The sequence below is a fragment of the Necator americanus genome, chromosome V (genome assembly GCF_031761385.1).
Source record: "Necator americanus strain Aroian chromosome V, whole genome shotgun sequence".
In the NCBI taxonomy this organism is placed as follows: Eukaryota; Metazoa; Nematoda; class Chromadorea; order Rhabditida; family Ancylostomatidae; genus Necator; species Necator americanus.
In genome coordinates this window covers 23,559,223-23,583,940 of record NC_087375.1, presented here as the reverse complement: position 1 = coordinate 23,583,940, position 24,718 = coordinate 23,559,223, and the positions used below count along the sequence as shown (strand labels likewise).

Sequence of the window (24,718 nt, the reverse complement as noted above, 5' to 3'; positions counted from 1 at the left end):
AATCTACACTTTTACCAGTTGCCAGATCTAATCCTACTACAACTTGTTAGTGTGAAATGAACCACATACATTATTAACGATATTGTTTTGTACAGCTGCTATAGTCGTTTAATGTTGAAAAATAGAACGAAGTAAAAGGCTTATATTTGGAACTTGTTTTCATTTCCATTTCCATAGAGGAGGTTATAAAGAAGAGTTGTCACACTATTTGTGGGACCATTAGTTTAGCGATAGGAAACACTTCTCATAATGGGAAAACGGAGTTGGAGGAAGGTGTGTGGGGATCGCCATGGCGAAAGTGAATTTTGTTACTTTTTTAGAAAATGAAGGGAATTGGATGTCTGCTATGTGTTTCGAAATATCGTCTGAGCCGTACAAACTGCAATTTCTCTCTCCCTTTAGAAATTACTGACGCCTATTTGCTTCAAAATTGCGGTTTTCCCGAGGACTGCACAGGATATGACACATAGTTTCCCTATTAGAATAATAATCCAGTGGCTTTTTTTTTTGTTGATGTGAATCCTAGAATGTTCTGACATTTATTCAACTAATAGCCGCTTCTTACTCACCACCCCAAACTATTCACTCGGAAATGGCCTTTCTTTCATAAGATTTCGCAATTACATTTTAAACAAATATGGTGGGTGAGAAATAAATAAGGGAAACTTCTTAGGGTTATAGGTCGCTTCTGTATTAAATAAACATTGATCTAAGAATTTTAAAATGAAAAGACTTGGCTGAAGAACTTATATAGTTTTAGAAATCGGAAGAAAGGTTTCTATCAATACCTCTGAAATGCTGTTCATACAGGGAATGAGTCATACTGTTTAGAAACATCGCTGAATTTGTTTTTACTTCACTCGATTTAGCAATCATTGAAACGGTGCACGCCAAAATGGAGGCTCTTTTCGAAGAATATTCAAAAAGTTTGTACTCACTGCACTCAAAACCTCTTCCATGAAGCGAGCCTTAGTCTCCAGTGTTGAGATGCCTTGAAGAGTACGGTCTGCTTTTATCAGTCCACCTACCTCAATTCTTTGACCTCTTCAGATATTATGCTCAAGACTAGCTTTGCATAATAATGGTGATGTTTGGAAGCATCCATTAACGATATCATAGCTTAGATTCCGAAACAGAGCTTCTTCCTAACATTCGCTTCTGAGTTTGGTCTTTATTTCGTTTTGTTTTTTTTTTTTCATCATCGTTCCTAGGAATCGTTAATTTGTTAGGATTGATATGACAAATACGAGCACATGCGACACATATGAAAACGTGAGTTACGTTATTAGTAATTAGCGCCGTTCGTGGGCAGGATCTTGTGTTTACAATCCCAGAAGTTCAAGTGCCGCTTCACATCGATTGATTGGTGCCACAGTACAGTAGTGCCCGGTATTCATAAAACACAAATAGGACCAAAACTATATGAACCATGGTGCAGTTGCGTAAGCGGCAGCGGTGCACCGCGCCGCTTCGGGCTCTCCAGAATACGGTGAGCAGAAGCAACAACTTTTATTCAGCTTTTGCGTTTTTTCATCCTTTTTTGCATATTAGTTAATGGATAAGACTACCTTATCAGAGCGAAATCCTCCATTATCCCTTCGTTGTGCTTCTAGGGTGCCTCCAAGTCCCCAATTTGTAAGGAACTAATTCCAGTAGTATTTTCGTGTATGGTGCATCACAAACTTCCTTAGTAACATAAATTGTAAAACTAGTAAAACATTTTCTTAAGCATTATAGTTTATTCCGATGCCATAGCATTTCCTCAATTGATCCATTTCGAAGGAGTTGGATTTCTGACTTATTTTTGATTTGTTTTTTTTTTCTTATTTTTGACCCATTTTTTGATTTCTGACACATTTTTATGTATAGTTAGCTCCCATTTGAGCGGTTTTTTCAGTACGACCACGATCAAAAAAACGCTAGCCACGTACATTACATCAAGAAACAAAAGAGAAATCTAGTCCCTACAGAACAAAATCTCAGAGAGATCCTAACAGCAAAACAAACAAAAAACTAATGCAAAAGTACTTTCCTAAGACTACGAAACCCATGAAGTATGGCACAAAAAAAAAGAAAAGCAAGGAGAGATGAGCTTTGAAGGGTTTGTCGTACTCTGTGGAGAGGGGTCAACGCCATGCGTCACTCCGATACGACGCGTTTTATCCCGACAGTATGCAGCCGGCTGGTAGAGATTGTCTTGCCCCCTTATGTCATTTAGTGGATATGTTTAGTAAGCGGAGTGATTATATTCATCCTCCTTTTCCATTTTTTTCAATTTCACCCGCATGAAAATAATGGGATCATCTCGTCGGCCGGTGACGGACACCGCCACGGATACACACACACGCATACAGCAAACACCAATCGCTAATCATAATTGTGATCCATTTGAAGGATAAGGGCGAGATCTGGACATGTTTCTGAGTCACGCTTCTCTGATGAAACGAGAGTTGTTTAATTCCGTTTGATTTTCTCAAACCTCCTTATCATTAGAATTAAGGTGTCTTCGAATGTTTTTCGCAGCGTAATTAGGGTTCACACAGACGTTCGAAAACCGGTCTTTGTACCACAATTATGGTGCATACACTTACTCAAAAACGAAGAGAAAAATAGTCAGTGCGCTTTGCGTTCCTCCACTTCAGCTCTTTTTTAGCCATGACAGGAAGTATTGCCAGTGTTCAATTGTTTGCAGTCAACAAAATCCACATCAATTTTAAACAGGTTCTTCTGCACTTCAAAGAGAGCAGATGGGCGTACTGGTTGATCAAGCACTTATTTAACTAGGATATAACGGTAGAAGAGATTCTTCTCGCTCTGCACCATGTCGTCCACCAAGAGACAGTGGGGCTCCACCAAGAGACAGTGGGGCTCTTCCTCGGTGCTTGGGAGCAAGTACATTGGAGCACCCATCCCGAACCCCAACATCGTTTCATTTTTCTGCATGTGTAGCTTCACTTCATCAATTACTTTGAAAATTTTTGTTTATTTTTACACTCCAGACTTGTTGCAGTTAGATGAACTAAATCTCCTGTATAAATCCTTGACAAAAACGTGTGCTTTTTTTGTCTTTCCATTCAATAGAATCACTTCATGCTTCACGTCCTGGATGAAAGTTTTGATTTGGTATTTCTCTGTAGGCTTTTTTTCACTATCTCCGTACATGTTAACGTTTTTCACGTAGCATCGAATCTTTGCAGTCATAGTTATCAAGGGTTTTTTGTCATTCATGAACTATTTAATTATCCAAAGGCTAGTCAGTTATATCACTTTTGACTGGAAGGGACCAACATGCTGTCTCCTGCTGAGGTGAAGAAACTTGTCAAGCAGTCTTTGGAACTCGTTCCAATCGGAAAGGGACCGAAGGAAATCCAGAATGGAAAGGATTTCTACAAATAGTTGGATAATTTTTGTAGTATTTTAATTTGTTCATAGCATAACATTGCATAATTTCCAACAGTATGTTCACACATTATCCCAATCTCCGGCAGTACTTCAAAGGCGCTGAGTCTTTCACCGCAGATGACGTGCAAAAAAGTGAGAGGTTAGAAGCGTGAATGAACTTTATGTTGATTTTATTCCCGTTCTTCTCATTTGTAAGTACCTGAAATCCTTTAAATGTACAATCATTTTCTGAAATGATAGTGTCAGTTTACTGTAGAACACACGCAGAAATTTATGTGCATCCAAATGGGATGTTTCCGAAGAGAAAACGACAGCATTTTTTTGAGAAACGAATGGTGCGGCTTCTGTCTTGATGCATAGAAAGAAAATGAAGGCCTAGTTTAGCGTTAGGTGAAGCACTTTTCCACTTCTAACAACACTTGTTACTTCCGTAGGAAGTGAAGACAGGATTGTCGAATAGGCGCATTTTTTCGTGCTTTTTAGGTTGTCGGAGGAGTTGGGACGGACTTTTCCTATGTTTTTCAGAGGTCATTTGTTTATACAAAGGACAAAGATCAAACAGTTATTTATCGCTCAGTTTGTTTGATAACCTTTTACCATCTTAGAGTGAGCTTCAAAAATTCCTCGTTCATAGATGGATTTGTCTTTATCGGCAAAAACTGAGTAAGGTGCTGATTTACAGCTTTCCTCAATGAGGGTGAAAATTTTGAAGCTCATTCAAAGATGGTGAAAGGTCTTCAAACAAAACGGGCAAAGTATCATTGCATTGGTCTTTGTTCTTCACGTGAATGAATGGCTTTTGAAAAAACTTACAAAAATATGCCATTACTTTTCCGACAACCTAGTGATAATTTTTTTAGTTAGGATTTTCTGGATTTCGCCAAATAATGGATCTGAAAATAGACGAAATTGCGCAGTCAGATATCTGTTCATCCTTTTAAATATTTCATTGATGATGCTCAGATCTTCTTCTGATAATCGCTCAGGTCGGAACCATTTCGGTCAATTTTACTTCTGTTAGCTTGACTTAATCGGAGGGCTGATGCTATCGTCTGACGATAAAAAAAAATGCCTGCATATTCGCCGAGGTGTGCCGTCCTTGAGCTCTGGCCAACCTTCTCGATCTTCTGCGAGAATCAATCCACTCACAGAATCAATCCATTCGTCATTAATCCACATTCTGGGAAACCTTACGTCTCGCCTATGCTGCCTATCGACGCCGAGTATCCTCAGATCCTCTCAACATCTCAGTGCAGTTCTTCCGTTTTAGGCCATGTGGCTTCTTCCAGCTCGAACCAGACAAACTCCTTAGAACTCGTTGAACAAGGCCATCTGCCGGTCGCCCTAATATATGACCTAAGAAGCGAAGACGATTTACTTTAGCCACTTAGGTGGTGCAAGATGTTGATGTCCTCCGCGTGTCATCCGCCGGTATACCACATCAATTTCTTCGTAAAGATCTTCATTGTAGCATACCTTAGGCCGAATGTAGCCAAGTAGCCGTCTAAACAGCTTTTGCTCCTTGCAGTCAAGCCTCTCCACAACCGTTCATAGTGTTGCCCAAGTCTCCGATCCGTACATCATGATGATGCAAATTGCGGATAGGTGGACTCACAGCTTCGTTGGTGATGGGGGTCGACCACAGCCATTTTTTGAGTTAAATGCAGAAGTGGCCTTACGCATCTTTGCTGAACATCTCTCTCGTAGCTGCCGTTGTTCTTCAGCGTACAGCCCAGATAACAGAACTCATCGACGAGTTCTATCGGTTGTCCGTTCACCCTGATTCCCGTTCGAGGTCTCGAAGACATCCACATCTGCTTGCATTTATCAGGGCGTAGGCGTAGTCCATAGGCTGCAGCCAGCTTCGATACAAGGTTGACAACATGTTGAAGTTTCGTACTGCTTTCCGCGAATATAAAAACATCGTCGGCGTACTCGAGATCAGTCAAGGGGCATCCTGATAGTGCTAAGAGAATGTCGGCAAGACACTGGTCGACTGTTCTTCGCATAATGTCGTCGATGGCGAAATTGAACAGGAAGGGTCCTGCCACTGTCCCTTGTCTTACTCCAGTTACCACTTCAAACGGTGTTGTACATCCGGCTGGTGCTCGAACTGCAGCAGTTGTTCGTTAATTCATGTCATTAAGCAAGCGAACGAACTTTCCTGGTACTCCATCGGCGCTCAGCGCGTTGAGAAGACGGCCTCGGTGAGAGTCGAACGCGGCTTCAAAGTCCAGAAACGCCAGTTGCGTTGGCTTCGAATACCGCTGCCAGATTTCGATCACGCTCCTGACGATGAACACCTGTCAGTCGGTAGATCGGCCAGGACGAAAGCCAGCCTGCTCGTCGCGCGTTGTTTCTTCGCGATGTTTAATGAGTCAGTCCAGGATAACGGATAACTTCTTATGGAGGGGAATTATGATAGTGTGTCTCCACGAATCAAGTATCCTTTCGTCTATTGAATTTCTTGAATTGAAAATTAAATTTCGTCTATTTCTTATTGAACGGATGATCTTTGTCATCTCATGAATCCCACACGGAGAGAGATATTTTAGCATTTCTGCGCTAATCCTGTCATCTTCTCCAGATTTTCCATTCTTCATTTTTTGAATACAGACTAGAACCTCCGACTCGGTCGGTGGCTCCTCGTTAACCGCATATGTAGGCCTACGAACGTGTTTGAGTTTAGGAGCTGACGGTGCTTGCCGGTTCAGCAAGGTATTGAAGTGTTCCCTCCTAAATGGAAGGGTTGCTTCACCGAAAGCTACTCCATTGGCAGTGTTGAGGACAGGAGAATATCTCTTCATTTTACCGCTATACTCTTCTAGTATAGGCTTCCCGCGGGTTCCTGTCCTCCCACGCCTTCTCAAATTTCATCGCTCTTGACGTCCACTCGTTATCGCGGTCTTGTTGCACTTGACGACGCAGCTTCCTTCTAAGACGCTTTTCCTGGTTGAAGTCACCAGTGCTGCGCGCGACACATACAGAATTGTATGTGGATTTTGTTTCCGCAGATGCAAAGGCAAACTTCTTCCGCTACAATAGAACCGGGAGCGTTTCCCTTGCAGCGTCCTGGATGCACTTTGTGAAGGAATCCGCATCGCGAAGCTTGTTCCTGGTCCGTACTCCAACATGAATAGACACGCGTTGGCGGAATTTTGTTCTGCATTCATCGTCTTTCAGACCTGCCATGTCGATTTTCGGTTGAAGAGGAACTCCTCGGTTTTCCTTATGGAATCGTATCTTAAAGCTGAGAAGAACTGGGCGGTGGTCAGAGTCGAACGCGACGTCCCAAAAAGTTCTAGATTTTCGGATATCTGACTGAGGAATGTTCCTCGCCAGAATATAGTCGAGCTAAAGCTTAAGAGTCTTCATCTTCCGCTTGCGCTGCTCTTCAGGCGTTAAAAGGATTGACCCCTGCCACGTGAGCTGATGGCGTCGATGATTCCTCTTAAACGTGGAAGTGATGATGAGGCCCGTCTGTTCGCACAAGTCGACCAGACGGTCACCGTTGTCCGACGTGCGCTCTGCTGCATAGTACCATTTTCCTAGCACATCGGATTGCTGTTCAAGTCCCATCTTCGCATTTGCGCCGATTCCGACAATGACCACCTGCTGGCTTGGTATTTTAGACATTAACGCATTGAGTTCATCATAGAAGGCGTCCTTACTGTTGTCCTCAGCGGTTTTCGTAGGTGCGTGAGCACTTACGATCCAGAGTTTACGTCCTCTGCGATCCCGCAGTCGTAGAAAGGCGCATCTAGACGACGTTGAGCCAAATTCCTCAACCAGGTTGCTGAAATCGTTCCTCACAGCTATCGCGCAGCCACCTACTTTGTTCTCATCAGCATCGCCGCAGTATATGGTGTAATTTTCGATGCTGATAACAGGCCGATTTCTCATGCGTGTTTCCTGCAGTGCAGCAAAAGGCACACAAAGATATCGCAGACGTCTGGATAGAGCGGGTTGTTGAAGTTCACTCGATAGTGTTCGGCAATTCAGCGTGGCGAAACGAATGGTTGTTGCCAAAGATTCCATGCTCCCTTCAGGCAGTTGACCTTTCAGGTAATGGGTTTTGGCGGTATGCTGGACGACAGCACCTTTTTGCAATTTATGGGAAGCTTTCGCCTTATAACAGTGCAGGATATATAACTCATACGTTCCCAATGCGTACATTCGAACGCCTGATTGCGTTTAGCTAAAGCAGGGCCACCGCATGCAGGTAGCAATCAGACTCGTATACGCAGCCCCATAAAATGACATAACAATAACATAGAAGAAAATGATTCTATTAATTTCAAAAATGCATCGAGACTTTTGCGACAACACAATGGATCAAAAATTCTTAAAAATCTAAAATCCTGAAAAAAAAAACAGTTTATTTCTTTTCATTTATTTGTCACACGATTATAGAAGTAATAAAATAACATCAAATAAAACCTCAAAAGACTTGTTTTTGAGATTCGATAAACAGGGTCAACGTATTCTTGTTGGCGTCTACGTCCTTGCAGACACCATCGACGATGTGAGTCTTGCACTGTTTTATCGGCATCCACTGCATGAAGCTCTTTTAGGAGCCGACATTCCGTGCATACAGTCGCGAAATGGTCAACAAACACCGCCCATTCAAGATGGAGCCTGAGTACTGGAGCGTGCGTTTCCTATTTTATAATTTTTTGACTTACTTGACCATTCCATAATGGCGGGCTGATATTACCTCTTGACAAGGTTGCTTGTAGCTGCTATTCTTCGTCGAGATGTGTTCACCTGAACCGAAATAGCTTTTCCCAACTTTCTCGATTTACAGCGTCATATAGCACAAAGTCCATTGGTTGCTGTTCCTTCCTCATCCTAGAATGCCTAAAACTGCCAGGCATTCTCGACTTTTGATTCGGCTGAATTGGCGACCAATTGAAATTCGACGATGTCTGGCAGCTCAGAATGGCGGAATGGAGAGTTGTTGCGAGGGATTTGAACTTTGCTGCTAAATGCTTTGGTAAGGTGGCACGTATGTGCACAGAGAGTATACTTAAATATATCTTTGCATCTAATGCGGAATCAAAGTAATCAGATAGGAATTAAATTCGTATAAGTATTCACTTTTCTAAGATAATGTTGAAGAACACTTTCCCACATTTGGGCTTCAGGAAAAACAAAAAATTTCAGGCTTTCTTCACTGTCTGGGTAAACTTTCTTGCGTCCCGAGGATCGCTTACTAATGAACAGAAGAAGGCTTGGGAGCAGCTCGGCAAACTTTTCGATGAAGAGTGCCAAAGTTACTTGAAAGCGCTTGGTTTACCACACTGTTAATTTGAGATCTTATTTGTTTTAATTGTGTGTACTTTCTTGCATGTCCTCTTGTTTCCTCCACGTTTACGTATGGAAGCTTGGTAAAAAGAGTTCACAGTTATTAGGATTTTGTCCGTTGTTGAAATTGAAAATAACCTAGCATTGTCATGTCATCCAAATATGGACACAAATGTCAAAAATATGCACAAATCGAGAATGTAAATCCAAATGTAGCAAATGTAGGCCCTATTGGTGCTATCAAATGAAATCCTCAGTGTGGATCCTGCATGTGGTTAATTCAATCAATTTCAACTAATTAATGAAATCTCATGATATTTTTCAGCAGAAGAAGAAAGGAGCTTCAAAATGGAATTATCGCGCTACAGAAAAATGTATGGTTTCACAAATCTGCTCTGTACCCAGCGCTAGAAAGATTTAAAGAAGTAGATTACGAAAAGAAAAGAAAATGCTCTATAGAGAATCAGTTTTAGAAAGTCTCGGTGAAAGCTTGATGTTACAACTTATTCTAGAATTTCTCTATAACAGTGAATAATTGCCCACAACTTCCTTGATACGTACGGTCTCCGAACATAGCTCTGCCCAACGTTCTCGATCTATAGCAGAAGCACCAGAACCATCCTTTCGTCACTATTCCATAGTCTGGGAGACTGCCGTCTCGCTTGAACTGCCTGTCGACTCTGTGTAAACGGGAAACGCTCAAGTCTACGAAATCGAGCAAAGAATCAAATGCAATGAATAATATTTAAAAATTAATAAACAATCTGAAATAAAATTAAATGGAAGGATAAACTTAAGCACAGCCAAATAAAAACAAATTTACAGCATTTGCACGCGATTTGGAGGTGGTATTAGAGATGACCGCCGACAGTGATTGGGAACGAGTGCAGGACAGGTGCGACTTTTGGTAGGTTGAAATAAACATTTGTAACTTACTGCCGGAAAAAAACAAAAAGACAGTTAAAGGCATCACTATTTTCTACAAGGAGTTTGATTGGAGCGCGCCAGCTTTGTGCACGCGCCGCATCTTCCAGGCCGTTTTTTTACGGCAATAAGGAAGAAATGGACGGAATCACCTCTCTCTCCACAATCTACTACCGCGTATAAGAATACTCCACCTGAAATCGGTACCACCTTAGATTCGTGGGGTGATGCCTTTAAGGGAGCGTTCTGTAGAGAAAGGTTTACTTTTTATTATAATTAAATTGACGTTCCCGGAGGTCATCTAGTTTTTCGGAAAAAAATTTTGGGTATTTTAGCAAATTTCTTGGTTTCCCTTTAACTTATGCGAGAGCGAAAAGGAACAGGAAAAGGTCCTCCACTGTCACATATTCCGAAGAGAATAAGTTTATTATAAGATAATAGCTGAGTGATTGGAATTTGTTCGAACATAAGCATTTTGATGCGCAACCAGGAGTGCGAATTTTTGCATTTCTTCCAGTACGGTATTGCAAGTGAAATTCCGTCGGTATATTTTGATAGAGCAACAATTAAAATCCCTAACTGCAAATTTTTTCCTTTGTAGGTTTAGTATTTCTCTCTAGAGCTAATTGAAAATAATCCAAAAATAGGGGAAAAAATTACCACTTTGCTCAGCTAGGTTCTAAAGAAAATTAAGGAAGTTTAAGACAAAAAGTTCTGCTCAAATGTAATCAGAATCTGTCCCTACAATTCTGCAAAGGTGAACTTCGTGAAATTTACTGCGAACGTCTTATTCAGAAAAGGAAAAGCAGCCCACTTAGTACTGTTTTTATACCGATTTCCAATCGTGTATGTACTTTTTTGCATAGCAGTGACGTCAAAGTTCCTTTGTTTTGTGCAATAATATGGGGATTTTTCATTGTCGGATGAGAAATATGCTCATTTAATTCGTTTACGCTCTATGCGAAAATCTCACTTATGTCAATAAGTAACGAGAGATAGAACGGCTACTCAGAAATCTATCTTATCCTGACCGTTTTAATGAGGTTTTAATAAAGTAATAATAGATAACAATAAGCCGCCCACTAATAGTAGGTGCACTTCTCACTGCGACTCTCACCAAAATGCCTTAATGGATAGGCGGATCTTCAATAATTTGAATTTTCCGTAAATATGTAAGCTAAGATGGCGATGAATTCTGCCTCTTACGTTCTCCTAGTACTGAATACAAATTCTCATTACCTTTTAAATGTTTATCAAGTTATAATGCGTCATATTCATCCAAGTATTCGAGTCTTCACATTGACAGTTGACTGTAAATAACAGGTACAATTTTGCTTGGAGCAGCGAAGCGTCTTTGAACGTTATCAAAGATAGTTTAGAACAACAGAGTTTAGAGCTACGTTGTCCATGTCTAGGCTTGACTTAGGAAGCGCACTAGTTTCAAATAGAAATTGGAGAATGTGTCCTACTTTCAATTTTCATTTATTCCCGGAGGCGAACGAACGAGCATTACAAGAAGTCTGAAGTCTGGCCTTCCGTCTTTCCTTCAGTCCGGACTTCAGACTTTTTTTTTTGGTGTTTGCTTCGCTCGCCTTCACCGATCAATAAGAGATAACAATACCGACATTTTTTGTAAAATTAGAGTTGCCTTTTTGTATCAACGCTCTCTTAAATTTTTTCACCCGAAAATTTAAGCGTAGATGTAAGATTTTATGATTTTTCCCTAAGCGCTTCAGTTCTATTCAGCTTCAGCAGAACAATCAAACTTGACTTTACATCTATGCTTCTCTCAAATCTCCACAACTTGGAAACTTTATCAAAGTATGAGTTTCCTCCGTTCTCAACTATTAAAAAAAAGTATGATGTGCTAACCTAAAAAGACATGAATATCACTATCGTAGTGATAAAAATACGTAAGATCGCGTAAACTGTTGGCTACTATGTATTTTATTTGATCAACCGTTCGCACGTGTGTTTCCTCTTTTTGAAAAAATGTTAGCAGCATCAGGAGACATGCTGAGAAATAGATATGCGAAGGGACCATGGAAACCCATTTTATCGCCTTGGGGCTCCTGCGCACCAATCCGACGCCATGGTATTCGTCTCCCTCTCTTTTTGGAATTTCGTGACTGAGACACACACAGCCGCACACACGTGACAGAATAAGCTCGTTATTGTATAGCATGATAGTTTGCAAATTTGGAAGTACACATTCACATAAGACTTTATTTACCCTCACTAACATATGAGAGAAACTATTTTGCCTCATCAAAGCAAACATACATATTTATATATTTGGACAATGGTGAAAAGGTAGAGTGCTCGCTCATCAGGTGCATGGCGATGGTTCCTCACCGGTGCGGAGTTTTACATCATTAAGGAGTATTTTCGTGACACACAGACAAACACACACACGGACTAAGCAGGTATATATATATATATATATATATATATATATATATACCAGTCGTTAGAAAAAATAGAAGTTTGATTCCATGAAGATGTCACTATATTTGATTTCTATCAGTGAAGGTGGTCGAAGCGCACATCACAAAAAGTCTGGTGTCCAGCTTTAGCTTTCAGACTGGCAGTCAAAAAACGATATTAGAAAGACTAGAATGCAGCTATCGCATTTGCTTTTCGAGAAGACAGTGAGGGGGCTGGTTTCGTTCCGTATTTCCCACGTGTGAAGACGTAACAATCTTCAGCTTGTAGATTACTATTTTTTGGTTAGGAACCTCGATATCCTCCCAGGAACACTGCGAAAAAATTCCAGACAGGAAAACAAACTTACCAGCCCCACCTACTAGTGGGACTGGTGAACCACTGCATTCTAACAGACTGCCACCCAAAGTTGACATGATCTGCACACTTTCCAGTATTTTTAAGTACAGGTGTCTGGACAATGTTAGAGAACACCAGACGGCACGTAGCTCATAAAAGTGAACTTTTTTTGAATCGTAAATGGAATGTAAAGCCTAAATGAAGACGTTTATTGAGGTGGCCAAAGGGCATGCCTTGTATATAATAATGCGTCCGTCAGTGTGTGTGTCTGTCTCTCTGTGTGAAATTCCAAAAAAAGAGAACCAGACGGATCCCACGGCGGCGTCGGATTGGTGCGCGGCGTGACCATAGTACCCTACAACACTCCAAGTGAATTTGTGAAAAAGGGAATGAGACGAAACATGTGTTGCATCTCACCTCTATTTAGTCCCCCATATGTCTATTTCTATCACGTTTCCTCCATCATTAGAGACCATTGGACTGTTTCTTCAGAAATTGGAATTGAAATCGCAAACAGCTTCTTAAATCTTCTTAAATAGCTAATGCTTTAATTGCAGACAATTTACGTGATCTTGCGTAGAACCTTATCTTTATCAGTATCAGATGATCACGCTCGTGTCACTTCATGTTGGCACATCACACATTTTCTGGTAATGGTTGCTGTGAAAGAGAAGGAAAACAAATACTTCGAATAATGTTTTCAAATTGTGGCGATTTTGAAGGAGCATATGTGTAAAATCAAGTTCGGATACTCTTTAAATGTGGTACTGCCTCATTTGGTTGCTACAAACTCTCCCATTAATGCTCAAATTTTTGAAGAAAAAAGTAAGAAAGGGGTTTTAAAACAATACAAGTTTAACTATAGCGAGAATGCCACTATCTTCAATATTGATCAGTGGAGGCGGTCGAAGTGAACAGCACAAAAAGTCTGGAGTTCGGCCTTAGCCGGACGTTCAGACTTTAGCTGGACGTGATCACAGAGCATCAAAATAAAAGAGCAAAATCTAGTGCATTCTTGCTTGAGAATGCACAGACAGAGCATTCGAATAACAAGCAATCTGTGAGAGTTGCACTCTCGCGCAGTTAGCACGTTTGCTGCGCAAAGGTATTCGAGCATATTGAGATTGGGAGATGTTGAGAATGAGATTGAGAGTTCAGACAAAGAAGTTTGGACCATATGTAACTCGTCTACAAGTATTTATTCCTCATTCAAAGCGTTCTCGCAGATCAAGGCTCGCAGCATTCTATTAGCCCATTTCACACTCTGCTTTATTTCTGCTGTTACTCCTTCATGATACTTATTCGCTTCAGCATACTGCACTGGATTATCGCCTGAATGTTCCATAACAGTTGTGCTTGTAATTCCTCTGCTTTGTATCAATAAAGGGTAATTGTCCAAATTTGAGTTTGAAGCATAAAAAACGCTCAGATTACGCATATACCAATCCTGTTTTTCCCGGTGAGAACCTAGCTATCTGTTAGATAGAATATACTACAGATTTGTGAAAAAAAACACTTGTTAGCTCTCATTCCAAATATCGACTTTGTGTTCACTTTAGTCTTTCGTGGTACCAATGCAAATGTAAATTCTAATGCAAAGCACAAAGCTTCCTTCTTTTTCTTTTTGCGATGGTGACTAAGCTGATTTATACAGCTATGAATCTAAGAAAGCATATGCATACACAAACTCTATTGACAGTATTCATTTGCAGTTTTCAAGCCAGTTTTAGTTGTGTTCAAGTTTTCTTAAACTTAAAATTCGTGTGCATATTTGTGTTCCCACGACAACGTGTAGCATTGGAGTGAGCATTGCTAAGGATATGCTCTATAATCTCGACCACAGTCTTCAGATGAACTATTTACACTTAATGTTCCTAATCGTTTTTATTATAAGAATAACATATGCCTGTGAAGGTGCAGATCGGTTGGAGGTAGTGACTTACTCGTGTAAATCTGAAAAGAAAACAGAATCGCTCGGCAATTCAAATGCTACATGGTTTTCAACCTTGCTAATTCATTTGAAGGACATCCTTTTGTTCCAAACGACGTCAAAGCTATTAAAATACTTCGTCCACGTTCGTCGATTTGTTCCATTCCTGCCCCGCTATCGCCCTAGAATACTTCCAAATATGTATATGGACTGCTATAACGTCAAGTGATATCTAAATAATAAATAATAATAATGAATAGTTGTGTCTTGCAGAAAAGAACAAACAGATTAATTGTGATTTAATCAGATTAACTAATAATTAATTCGATAAACCAACGTGACATGTCCTTGGAGCGAAGTAGTCATTGGTGTTCAACGACGTTGCACAAAGATAATCTGGTGCATCATAGGGAAGCTGAAATAGCTCCCATTAAATCAGTGGCAAGTCTTCGATGAACATCGAAGAAAGTGCGAAACCTTGTCCGTCACTGGTCTTCCACATTTTGAATCTATGATCATAGGAATCTCGTGTATCATAGGACCGCTTTCATTGAAAACTGAAATTAAGAGCTAGTAACAGTGCTTTATCCACAGCAGAAAGCTACAGTTTTGTCTGGTGCATTCCATAGCCAGTGTTTTTTTTTTTGTTAAAAAAGAAAGTTTCTTATAATGTAGTGGAGGCCCCAAATTTTCTTTTTTCCGCTTCTGAACCACTAATTTGACCATTGAGGTCGTTAAGTTTTGTCATTTTAAATATGATTTTTCCATAGGTTGTGGGGCGGAACCTTTATTTCTTTTAGCCGTCTAACCTTTCTACACTTGCTCAGGAGCTTAAGAATAATGCTTCCCGCTGCGATCCGGATCACCATTGAGCACTTCTTATCGTAATGTTGGTAATGCTCACAATCAAGGTCAAACTCTGGTCACCATTTAAAGGCAGCATACCACGAATCTGGGGTGGTACGGATTCCAGGTGGAGTATCCGTATACGGGGTCATAGATCATGGAGACTGGGGTGGTTCCGCTCATCTCTCCCTGCATAACTGCGAGCAGCCGGCCCCTGAATGCTGCTTTGTACGATGCCTTCTATTGCAGCGCGCCACCCTTGCACGCGTGGCGTCCCTTACTGCCTATCGGGCAGTCCGAGTTGCTTTTCGACGAATCGCAGGGCGGAAGAGGCACAAGGGGTGGAGCGTTGCAATAGATGCCGCCGTACAAAACAGCATTCTGGAGGCGGCTGCTTGCAGGGATGCAGGGAGAGATGAGCGGAACTACCTCCCTCTCCATAATCTACGACCCCGTTTACGGATACTCCATCTGAAATCCGCACCACCTCAGATTCGTGGTATGCTGTCTTTAAAGTGCAGATGATATTCACACAAGCTCAATGAGAGTCAAGTGCATTCGAATCAAATAGAATGCTGTCTGCGTCTGCTGCATGTGAAAATTGTCTTCAGTAAATATGACCCGATGTCGAGGCCGCGCATAAGAGTCTAACTGCAACCTCCCTGCAACGACAATGCTCCTGCCAAATGAAATCAGGCGTTTATTGGCCTAGGAAAATGCGATCTACAGTGGCGGAAAAAGTTCAGCAGGTGTTTTTGGTCAAATCTAGTATACATTGATGAAAACGATCTACTAAGTTCAGTTCCGTTAAAAAAAAACGGGAACCGCAGAGAGAAAATCTGCAATTTGAGATGTATAGGAAGCAGCGCAGACACAAGTTCAGTACTTTCTCACTCCCGTTATTGCTTCCGATACTTTTGTTTTCTCTTTTTGCTTTCTTTTGTCATGTTCTATACTTTCTGTTAACAAATTTCTTTGTTTTAGATATGGGTAAGACGGAGAAAGTTGCTCTGAACGTGCAAGAGCTAATTATCAACGCCGTTTCCTGGGTTGCAAAGACGAAAAGTTTTTGTTAATTACAAAGTTCAAGTACACTTACTAGAATCTATCAACGTTTGGTAAAGTAGAAAGCTGTTGTAGAGATGAAGTACCCGATCAAAAAAAAAAAAAAAAAAAAGAAACTTCTAAAAGAATTGTTATCAAGATACTCTGAAAAGATGGAGGAGATAAGGTGAAATGTGTGGCGTTAATCAATCCGCTTGGGATGCGCCATCACGTTCACCTCAATTCAGAATCGTTCGAGGTTTACGAACGTGCAACTGGTCTATGCAACGACTTGCGGGGGCTGGCTGATGCGTCAAGTCAGTGTTTTTATCCTCTCAGACAAGTCTATTACGAATCTATCGACTCCGGACGGATGAAGGGCTTGATTTGAATTAGGGCGGAATCGAACCTCGGTTCCAAGAATTTCAAGGAAGTAAGTCTGACTAAACCAAATATTTACTTATTTCTGTTGCTATCAAAATATAATCTCAGACGTATCCAAGCAGGAATCTCTCTGAAGCGTGTATATAGAGAAATAAATAATATCGATACTGCAAATCTTCTTGCGCCCAAGTTTCTCAACAATAAGGGGAACAAGTTTAAGATTTTCTCGCATATTTACCCTTTTAAGGGTAGCATACCGCGAATCTGACGTGATGAAGAAATTTGCGGGAGAATCTATAGAGAGGGATGCAAATTGCGGGATGCAGAATAGTTTTACCTTAATCATTGTGGAAAACGCCGCGGGAACCGCTCTAGTTTATATGACGTTAGAGCGCGCCTAGGAGTCAGCACCAGAGGGGATATTCCGGTACCAGCCCTCACCAATGGATTTTATGTGGAGAAGTAATCGGTTGAACAAGGATCCAAAGTACTAAGCGAAACTGATGAACTGATCACTTTACTACGTTCCAAGGTTTAATTGTGCCGCAGCACGATTATTTCAACTCTTGCATAAAAGTACAAAGCTTGTTGACCTACTGTAGCTTCTCCCCCATCCGGCAATTGTCAGCACTTTGTCAATCGAAGGACGCAAAGGTGGCAAGCATATAGGCACTATCCTCTCCGAGAACTCGATTCTGAGGTCATAGAATGTCTCTTTTTTAAAATGCGTTGACTGTTAAGTTCTCACCTATACTCTAATTCAATTATGGCCCAGTCATGTCCACGATGACATCCATCCATCACGAAGGTTTCGTCGATCAGGACACTCCTTATCTGTGATAAATCTTTGTGCCGATGAAGAAAAATAGGATTGTGCTGCGGATGCTGGACGTGATCGTACGATTTCGTGTTTATAAATGTTACCTTGTTGAATGTGACATCTGGTTTGACGCAACGTGGGTGGTTTGGCAAGAAGTCACTTGTTCCACGGATGCACTTTCCACCGTAGGCTACCTTCCGCGATCGAATTTCTTCCAGAGAGCGATATATAGTCATCCTTAACTTGAGAAAAAGAAATGCTTCATGTCAATGCACGAAGTACTCTGCAAAAGTGCTGCTACAAGGTCTATCTCTTCTACTAGGGTGTCTGCTAGGTTTTTAGGTGAAATTTTTGCTATATGTCTGACAATTCGGCAGCCGTCAGAATCCTTAGAGAGTTGATTCAAACGTTTTTTACGCTCATTTTGTCCTGAATAAGTATTTCGATAATCAATCAAGGTAGTGGGAAAGTTGTAATTGGCTTTACGCCGCTAGCAGCAGGCGCGTATTACTGCGAAGTGTAGGAGCGATGTAGAATTTGATCTACAAATGCAGTATCAGACAGTCAAAGGAGCACGAGGAATCTTCAAGCTACTGGAAGAAACTTTTCACAAAAAAAGAGAAAGAAATCCTTGTTGATGACAAATGGGTTCTTGTCATTTTAATACATGCATAGCTCGAACTCAATGTTGCCGCTGCCGATTCTATCCAATAGCAAACTTCCTTCTTCACATTTCTAAACTTTTTATTTCAATTCTAGCCACTCTTAGGCCTAAAATGTTGCGTATCTTCAGTTTAATAGGATTTTTTAAGGAGATTCTTTAAACTGATTTTTTAGTTCCAACTTCTTTAATTCTAAAAATCGGGTAATGGAGGGCGTGAAAGTATAAGCACATATTCACTCTCAGTCAAGAAAAACACTAGATCTCGAATCAAAAAGCTTCTCAAACGAGCAGCAACTAGCTATCATTTCTGCATTAGTTATGTGTACCGACTTATTTTGACTTAATCGATTAGCACCTGATGCAAATACCCGCATCCTCGTCAAAACGAGTAGTTCTTGAACAAAACTTTGCCCAACTTGCTCAATCTATAGTAGGAGCCTGCACGGGGTGCATTCATTCGCCACTGTTCGCCACTGTTTCACCGCATGTGAGACGTAGTGTCTCGCATGAACTGCCTGGCTATTGACATCCAGCGACCCGAGTGCTCCCAAGTCGACAAGACCGACAGCTCAGCGTATCGACAGGAAGTTGTCAGCAGAGATTCCACGTTCCCTCTAGGCATTTGAACTATTTAGGTTCAGCTTTGGAAGTGTTCTGGACAGCAGCACCTCCGCGATACATGGATAACTTCCGGTATAAAGCTGCGCAAGATATTCAGCTCATACATACTCAAATGTCTGATTGTTTTAGTATAACCAGAGCCACTGCAAGCAGAGGGTGGTGCATGATGATCTCCTACATTTGTAGGATTCACTATTGGGCTATAGTTATGATGGAGGGTTAGGGTAATTCAGTTGGTTAGCCTATGCTATTTTCACTACTCATCATGTGTCGAATGAAGCATAACTAGGGCGGGTGTGGCGCAGTTGGGAAGAGTTCACTTGTCAGCACGATCAATTGGATGTTCGAATCCGCCCTCCCTCCGGGGTCGATAAATTGGCACCAAACTTGTCTGGGAGGATAAGAACACAGACTTGATACATCGGCTAGCCCCCGCAAATCATTCTGTAGGTCAGTTACACGTTTGTTAACCTCAAGCGATTCTGAATTGAAGCGAACGTGGTGGTGCATCCCAAGCGGACTGATTGATGCCAGAAACATTATCCTCATCTTTTATCCAGAAATTGCCAAACTATTCTTATGCGTGGCGGAGGAATTTTAAAACTCAGTATCTAAGATGATATTTCCGGTACTTTTCAAAAATATAATCAATTTCTCCCTATGTAGATGTAATTTTCATTCTTGCTAACGCTTTAAAACGTGGGAGATCATTATTTCCCACCCTATATATAAATATTAATAGGGCGGGTGTGGCGCAGTCGGCTAAGGGTCCGTTGTAGCCACACGGTCGAGGGTTCGAAACCGCCCTAGTGCAAGCCAAGCCTCTCATCCCTCAGGGGTCGACAAATTAGTGCCAGACTTGTTTGGGAAGATAAAAACACTGACTTGATGATCGGCTGGCCCCCGCAAGTCATTGTATAGGCCAACACGCGTTCCAAAACCCCAACGATTACGAATTCCAGTAAAACGCGTTGGCGCATCCCAAGTGGATTAATACGCCAGCGACTTTATCCTTTCTATATATATTTATATTTATATTCATATTTCACCGACTTGCAGAAGAAAAATCATGTGCCCAGATGTACATATAAACAATTTCCAATGATTGTTTCGTGTAGCTTGCAGCGTTAAACTAATAAAAAGTAAGGCGCATTTGAGATAGCAAATTTTCATTTGTTCAAACATTTTTGAAAGTCAAACATGACCACACTTCAGATCACGTGGTGATTGTTTGCATTTCGGTACATTGTTCCACATTACTGGTTGTGAGATGTCCTTGGAAGAGATGAATGGGGTATTGGGAAGGCTCTCTGACTTCACAAAAATGTGATCATGTAATGAACGCAGTAATGCAATCGGCTGACATAACCCAAATTTCTTGACCGCTGTCGACGAACATCATCGTATCCTATTCATTTCATTTTGGCTTGACAGTATACAATGCATACGGTGAGATTAATATGTTGGGCTAGTATCCAGTAAGACTTAAACAGCTGGATAGACATGCTCCAGCGAATAAGTAGATCTGAACTGGATATAGTGCCATCAAACAAACTGTCCACGAATAAATTCATCATACAGCGGAAACACATGTAGTCAGGTCAAGACGAGCTGAAGCCTGATGCAGTTGCGGAAACGGTTGCGTTCGAAGCGGTGAGGTAGCTTTGAGCCAAGTGGGACCCGCTAGGTCCGCTAGTCAGTGCAGTACGAGCCTTCACCTGGTAGCTCCAACGCATCGCTTCGAGTGCAGCCGCTTACGCAACTGCACCGAGTTTCATGTCGTTTATCCCCTCTCCGGCTATATCTAAAGACAGCATGTCAGATAGGGTAGCGGGTGCAGATCACGAATGTAAGCACCCTCACGGACAGTTCCCTTTGATTGCCTATGGGAATGGAAGAGTCAGCCTCAGCGGTCCATCTGTTATCCACTCGCCGCGCGTACCCATGTTCGCATGCGTTACACGTAGCTAGGTACCTCATAGGAATTTGAGGATTTGGTCGACAGAGTCGTTATACTACGCCGTTTCTCTGGGGAATCAGAAGAAAATGGGTGTTCTCACGCACATATCTGCTATCTACATCCCTAGCCCTATTTTATCCGAGAGAGTTCCTAATATCATTAGTTTTGTATTGTGCCTTTAAATTCTCTTTTTTTAGTGTTTTGACTTTGTCCCAGATCGTCCCATTGAGTGTACTTGTCTTCCGAGGCCACAGGCTGCGAAATTCCCTAATTGCTGGGCAATTGTTGAAATGGTGCGAGATCTGCCGCAGATATATTTTTCTTTCTACAAAAGGTCATTAATTTTGGTCACACTGTGGGTCTGCAACATTGTCAACTGATCCAGGAAATAGGTCACAGTCGCTCGCATGTTTGGTCTGCTGTGCGAACTTTTTTTAGGGCATGCTGACAACACTGAGAACACAATTTGCTCTTTCGTAATTTGCCGTACACTATGGTGCGTGATCAGAGAACAGATGATGAACATGGGTTTCTACCATTTCCATAGTTCGTTGGAGAGTTTGCGATCAAGTGGAAGTTTTTGAACGAATGAAGGAAATTAGTAAGAAATTATTTTAAACAAAAAAAGAGAAAGAATGTTAAAACCTTAGTAACTAAAAGATTTAGTGAATAGTGGATCTTAAAGAGTTAATGGCAGCGTATCACGAAACTGACGATGTTGCTGTAAAGAGATAGACGAGTAAATAAATAAATAAATAACTATATATATATATATATATATAATTATAGCGTGGAGTACAGATTTCGAGTGGAGTGCGGCCTTGCTCAATTTCCACTGATCGTCCTAAAAACGGCATAGGAATCTGCGTTTACTCCTACGAGGTCCATAAAACTACCTTGTGTCGCGTCTACAAGCGAGCGGTCGAGAATCAGTGAGTTCTCCTCTCCAGACTATTCGACGCCAATGAATAAGGAACCGAAGCGTGCACAAGAGTGGTTTGCCTCCAACGCACCTCGTAGGAAATGAAGCGATTCCGTTTTTTTAGGGCGATAAGGGGGAATTGAGGGGGCGACGGTCACATCTACAACCCAAAACAAATATTTGCCTTAACATACTTCACAACATCATGAGTTTCAGGATGCGCTTCCTTCAACCTCATGAAATCGTTAGCTTTGGGGTAACAAATGTGCACTCGTTCAGACTGTGATAACACTTAATAACACATAACTTAACAACGCAAGGAGCCTGTTATATTTTCTTTAGTAAAGCTTAGGATAATGAGCAATCATTTACCTTTGAACCCAAAATAAACAACACAGCATGTGATGGACGCATCTTCTCAAATAAGAATGAAAAATTCAATAATTCAACACAATGCACTTACATACAAGGTGTTTCGTCACCGCCATGAAATGACATAAATCCATGAGCAACAGTGAGAATGTGGTAAGGCGAAATGATCGAACCTCCTAGTCGATTTACACCGTTCTGCAGTGAAACCAGTGTTACAATAGCAATGAATCTCAAAAGAAAAGAAAGGACACCGATCTCTCAGACGATATTCATTTAATTGAAAATAAGTTCCTAGATTTTCTCAGGATTTTAATACACACCTTAAGCATAATTGAAACAGCCCATGGATACCCTCGTTCGTTGGATTTTCTCGATCGTCCGCATATTTCTGATAGTTCGTCGTTCATCTCATCAGTAACAAAAGATGCATCTCTGACTAAGAAGAAAATTATTATCCTTCTTTATTCCACCTGTTCTTTTGTGAAAACTATGGGACGCATAGAACACCAATTGCGTCGTTCAAAGGCATCTAACGAAGAATTTTCAGCTAGTGTTCGTACCTCCATCACTCAAAAAGAGGCAGGTTTTCCGCACAGAGCTCTTGCGTGATGGCGAGCTTCAAAAGGTTCCCAGGAATTTTGATCCACCTTGTTTACAAGCAGAAGCGTCAAATTTTCAGTCAATTCTGATTTCTGCGGAGCGCTGTTACTTGTTTTATACTCATAACATGCTAGCAACAGTTATTTCCACTATAGCCATGCAAGTATGCGTATACAACGTGACGATCGTTTTGTTACCTTGAAAAGCAACTACCTTCAAGACAGAGAAGTCGTTCCGCTCAAAAGCAGCGTATTACGAAACTGACGATGCGTAGGTTTTTGTCCAAATAGACCTCGTTAGTCTTCGACTGCTCGATCACGGATGCAGCGCGTGCACAAGTGCACAAAAGTAGTGCATTTTCACGTGCCGTGCGCTGCATCCGTGATCGTACTAACAAACGCTTTTTCACGCCATTTTTCTTAGGATGATTAGGGATATTGGAGGAGGTCCACATACATGCTCGTTATCCAACCTCGAACTCTATGTTTGCCCTCAGAGACCCCGCAACGACAGTTTCGTGATAGACTCCCTTTGAAAACTTACATCTTGGTCCAATAAAATAGGGGATAAATGTTCCAATTCCATGCGAGAATGTAGCAATGACTAGCAAGGCACGGAATATTAGCGAAACATTCCGACGCCGATGACTCATCTGAAAAGTTGACGAAGTATCTGGTAGACGAAGAACTCGTCCATTAGCTGAAGAAATGAACGCGGAGGACGAAAAGTTGGTTATTCTAAGAGATTGATAAGTATGTGTAATATAATACTGCGTATGTGTAAAGTTAGTCCAACTGTTTAAAGAAGCAGAAAGCAAGAAATCATGTTCATTAGTTATTGTTCATTTCAAATATTACACATTGTCCCTATGTTGTTCATAAATTTTGCCTTGTGGTAGGATTGAAAGAGGTAATTGAAGCGAAGACTAAATTCTGTACAAAAGAGTCAAACAGGAATACTGTGAAATATTTGTTGTAATGGGTCATCCAACAAATAATGTTGTTTTCTAAACAACGGTGGAGGAATATTTTCGACCAGCAACAAGTGAACTTCGAAACAGAGGCGTTGAAAGCACGCCAGGAAGATGGAAGAGGAGCGTAGAAAGTGCGAGAGAGTATACCTAGGATTCACAGTGGTTTTGCGATGATTTTTCACAATGGCTTAATTTGGAAAGAATAATGTTTGCATTATTTATGAAAGACAATTTTTGATACATATATTTTTTTTGATACATTTTTGATACGGATACAATATGTGCTAAATTTTTCGCATCTAAAATTCTGTGTCGTTGTTCATTTCTCGATCATTTCATTGCACTAAGACTGTATTGATGTTCTTGTCATCAGAATCTTGAGAAGTTTTTGTGGTTTCTGTGTGCCTTAAATTTGACAATAGATGCGCAGTAAAGAAAACCCCATCGACTTCACCATTCAACTGTCTGAGGGCCTAAAACTTGTTTTGATTAATTTGTTGTTCACAGAAAAAAAATTGACAATTGATCAAATATGGGATGATTTTATTTTTAGATGGTATAGTACTACGCAAACACACTGAGTTTTTTGCTTCTTATGATTAATGTCATGTCGGAAGAAGATAAATCTACTGAATATAACGAAGTGTGCAAAATTTTTACTGGCTTTTTCGCAGCTTTAGGAAGAGGGTTTGCGATATTAGCAGCACATTTATTGCCACACTGGCGGCAGAACTTAGCCCTCGTACTTACACCATCCGACTTATATTATCACACAGTATTTTTATTCATTACCAAACTGTACTGTTACTGTCTTTATTTTACTTTTTCGTACTCATATTTTCTTGTGTTCAAGGCAGTAGCTACATTTATTAGCAGGAATTATTAACATTGTTCTCTTTGGAGATTTTTTGAGCAGCGACTACGCCTTGCTTAGATGGCGTTCCTAACTTAGCGATAATTTTCCAAGCTTGTCAGCGACGTCATAATGATCCTAGCGACGGATTGACAAAGAAAGGCACTTCCATCTAGAAGATCAAAAAATGAAGATGGACAGGTAAGAAAAAACTTTTGGAGAAGTAACTCTGGGATGATAGAAATTCTCCCACTCACTAAGACGCAAATTTCTGGCCTAATATCTGCGGTCTCTTCAAGAAGGCGGAGTCGT

At 41.0% G+C, this 24,718-nt stretch overlaps 2 protein-coding genes across 2 annotated transcripts; one reads left to right on the top strand and one right to left on the bottom strand.

The window, feature by feature from the left end:
* Nucleotides 1–3,288: 3,288 nt before the first annotated feature.
* On the top strand, nt 3,289–8,712 carry RB195_014971 (uncharacterized protein; the record flags this gene model as incomplete). The annotated part of the gene is made up of 5 exons (XM_064205466.1): nt 3,289–3,395; nt 3,458–3,541; nt 7,864–7,927; nt 7,977–8,054; nt 8,569–8,712. The coding sequence occupies 5 exons, from the start codon at nt 3,289–3,291 to the stop codon at nt 8,710–8,712; spliced, it is 477 nt and encodes a 158-aa protein (XP_064061347.1).
* A 4,903-nt stretch (nt 8,713–13,615) lies between these two features.
* Nucleotides 13,616–23,232, bottom strand: RB195_014970 (uncharacterized protein; the record flags this gene model as incomplete). Its single annotated transcript, XM_064205465.1, has 11 exons — nt 13,616–13,749; nt 14,318–14,370; nt 14,423–14,529; nt 14,685–14,762; nt 14,825–14,904; nt 17,219–17,316; nt 17,370–17,455; nt 17,546–17,678; nt 22,072–22,175; nt 22,301–22,416; nt 23,124–23,232. 11 exons carry the CDS (start codon nt 23,230–23,232, stop codon nt 13,616–13,618), a joined length of 1,098 nt encoding a protein of 365 aa, XP_064061346.1.
* Between the last annotated feature and the right edge of the window lie 1,486 nt (nt 23,233–24,718).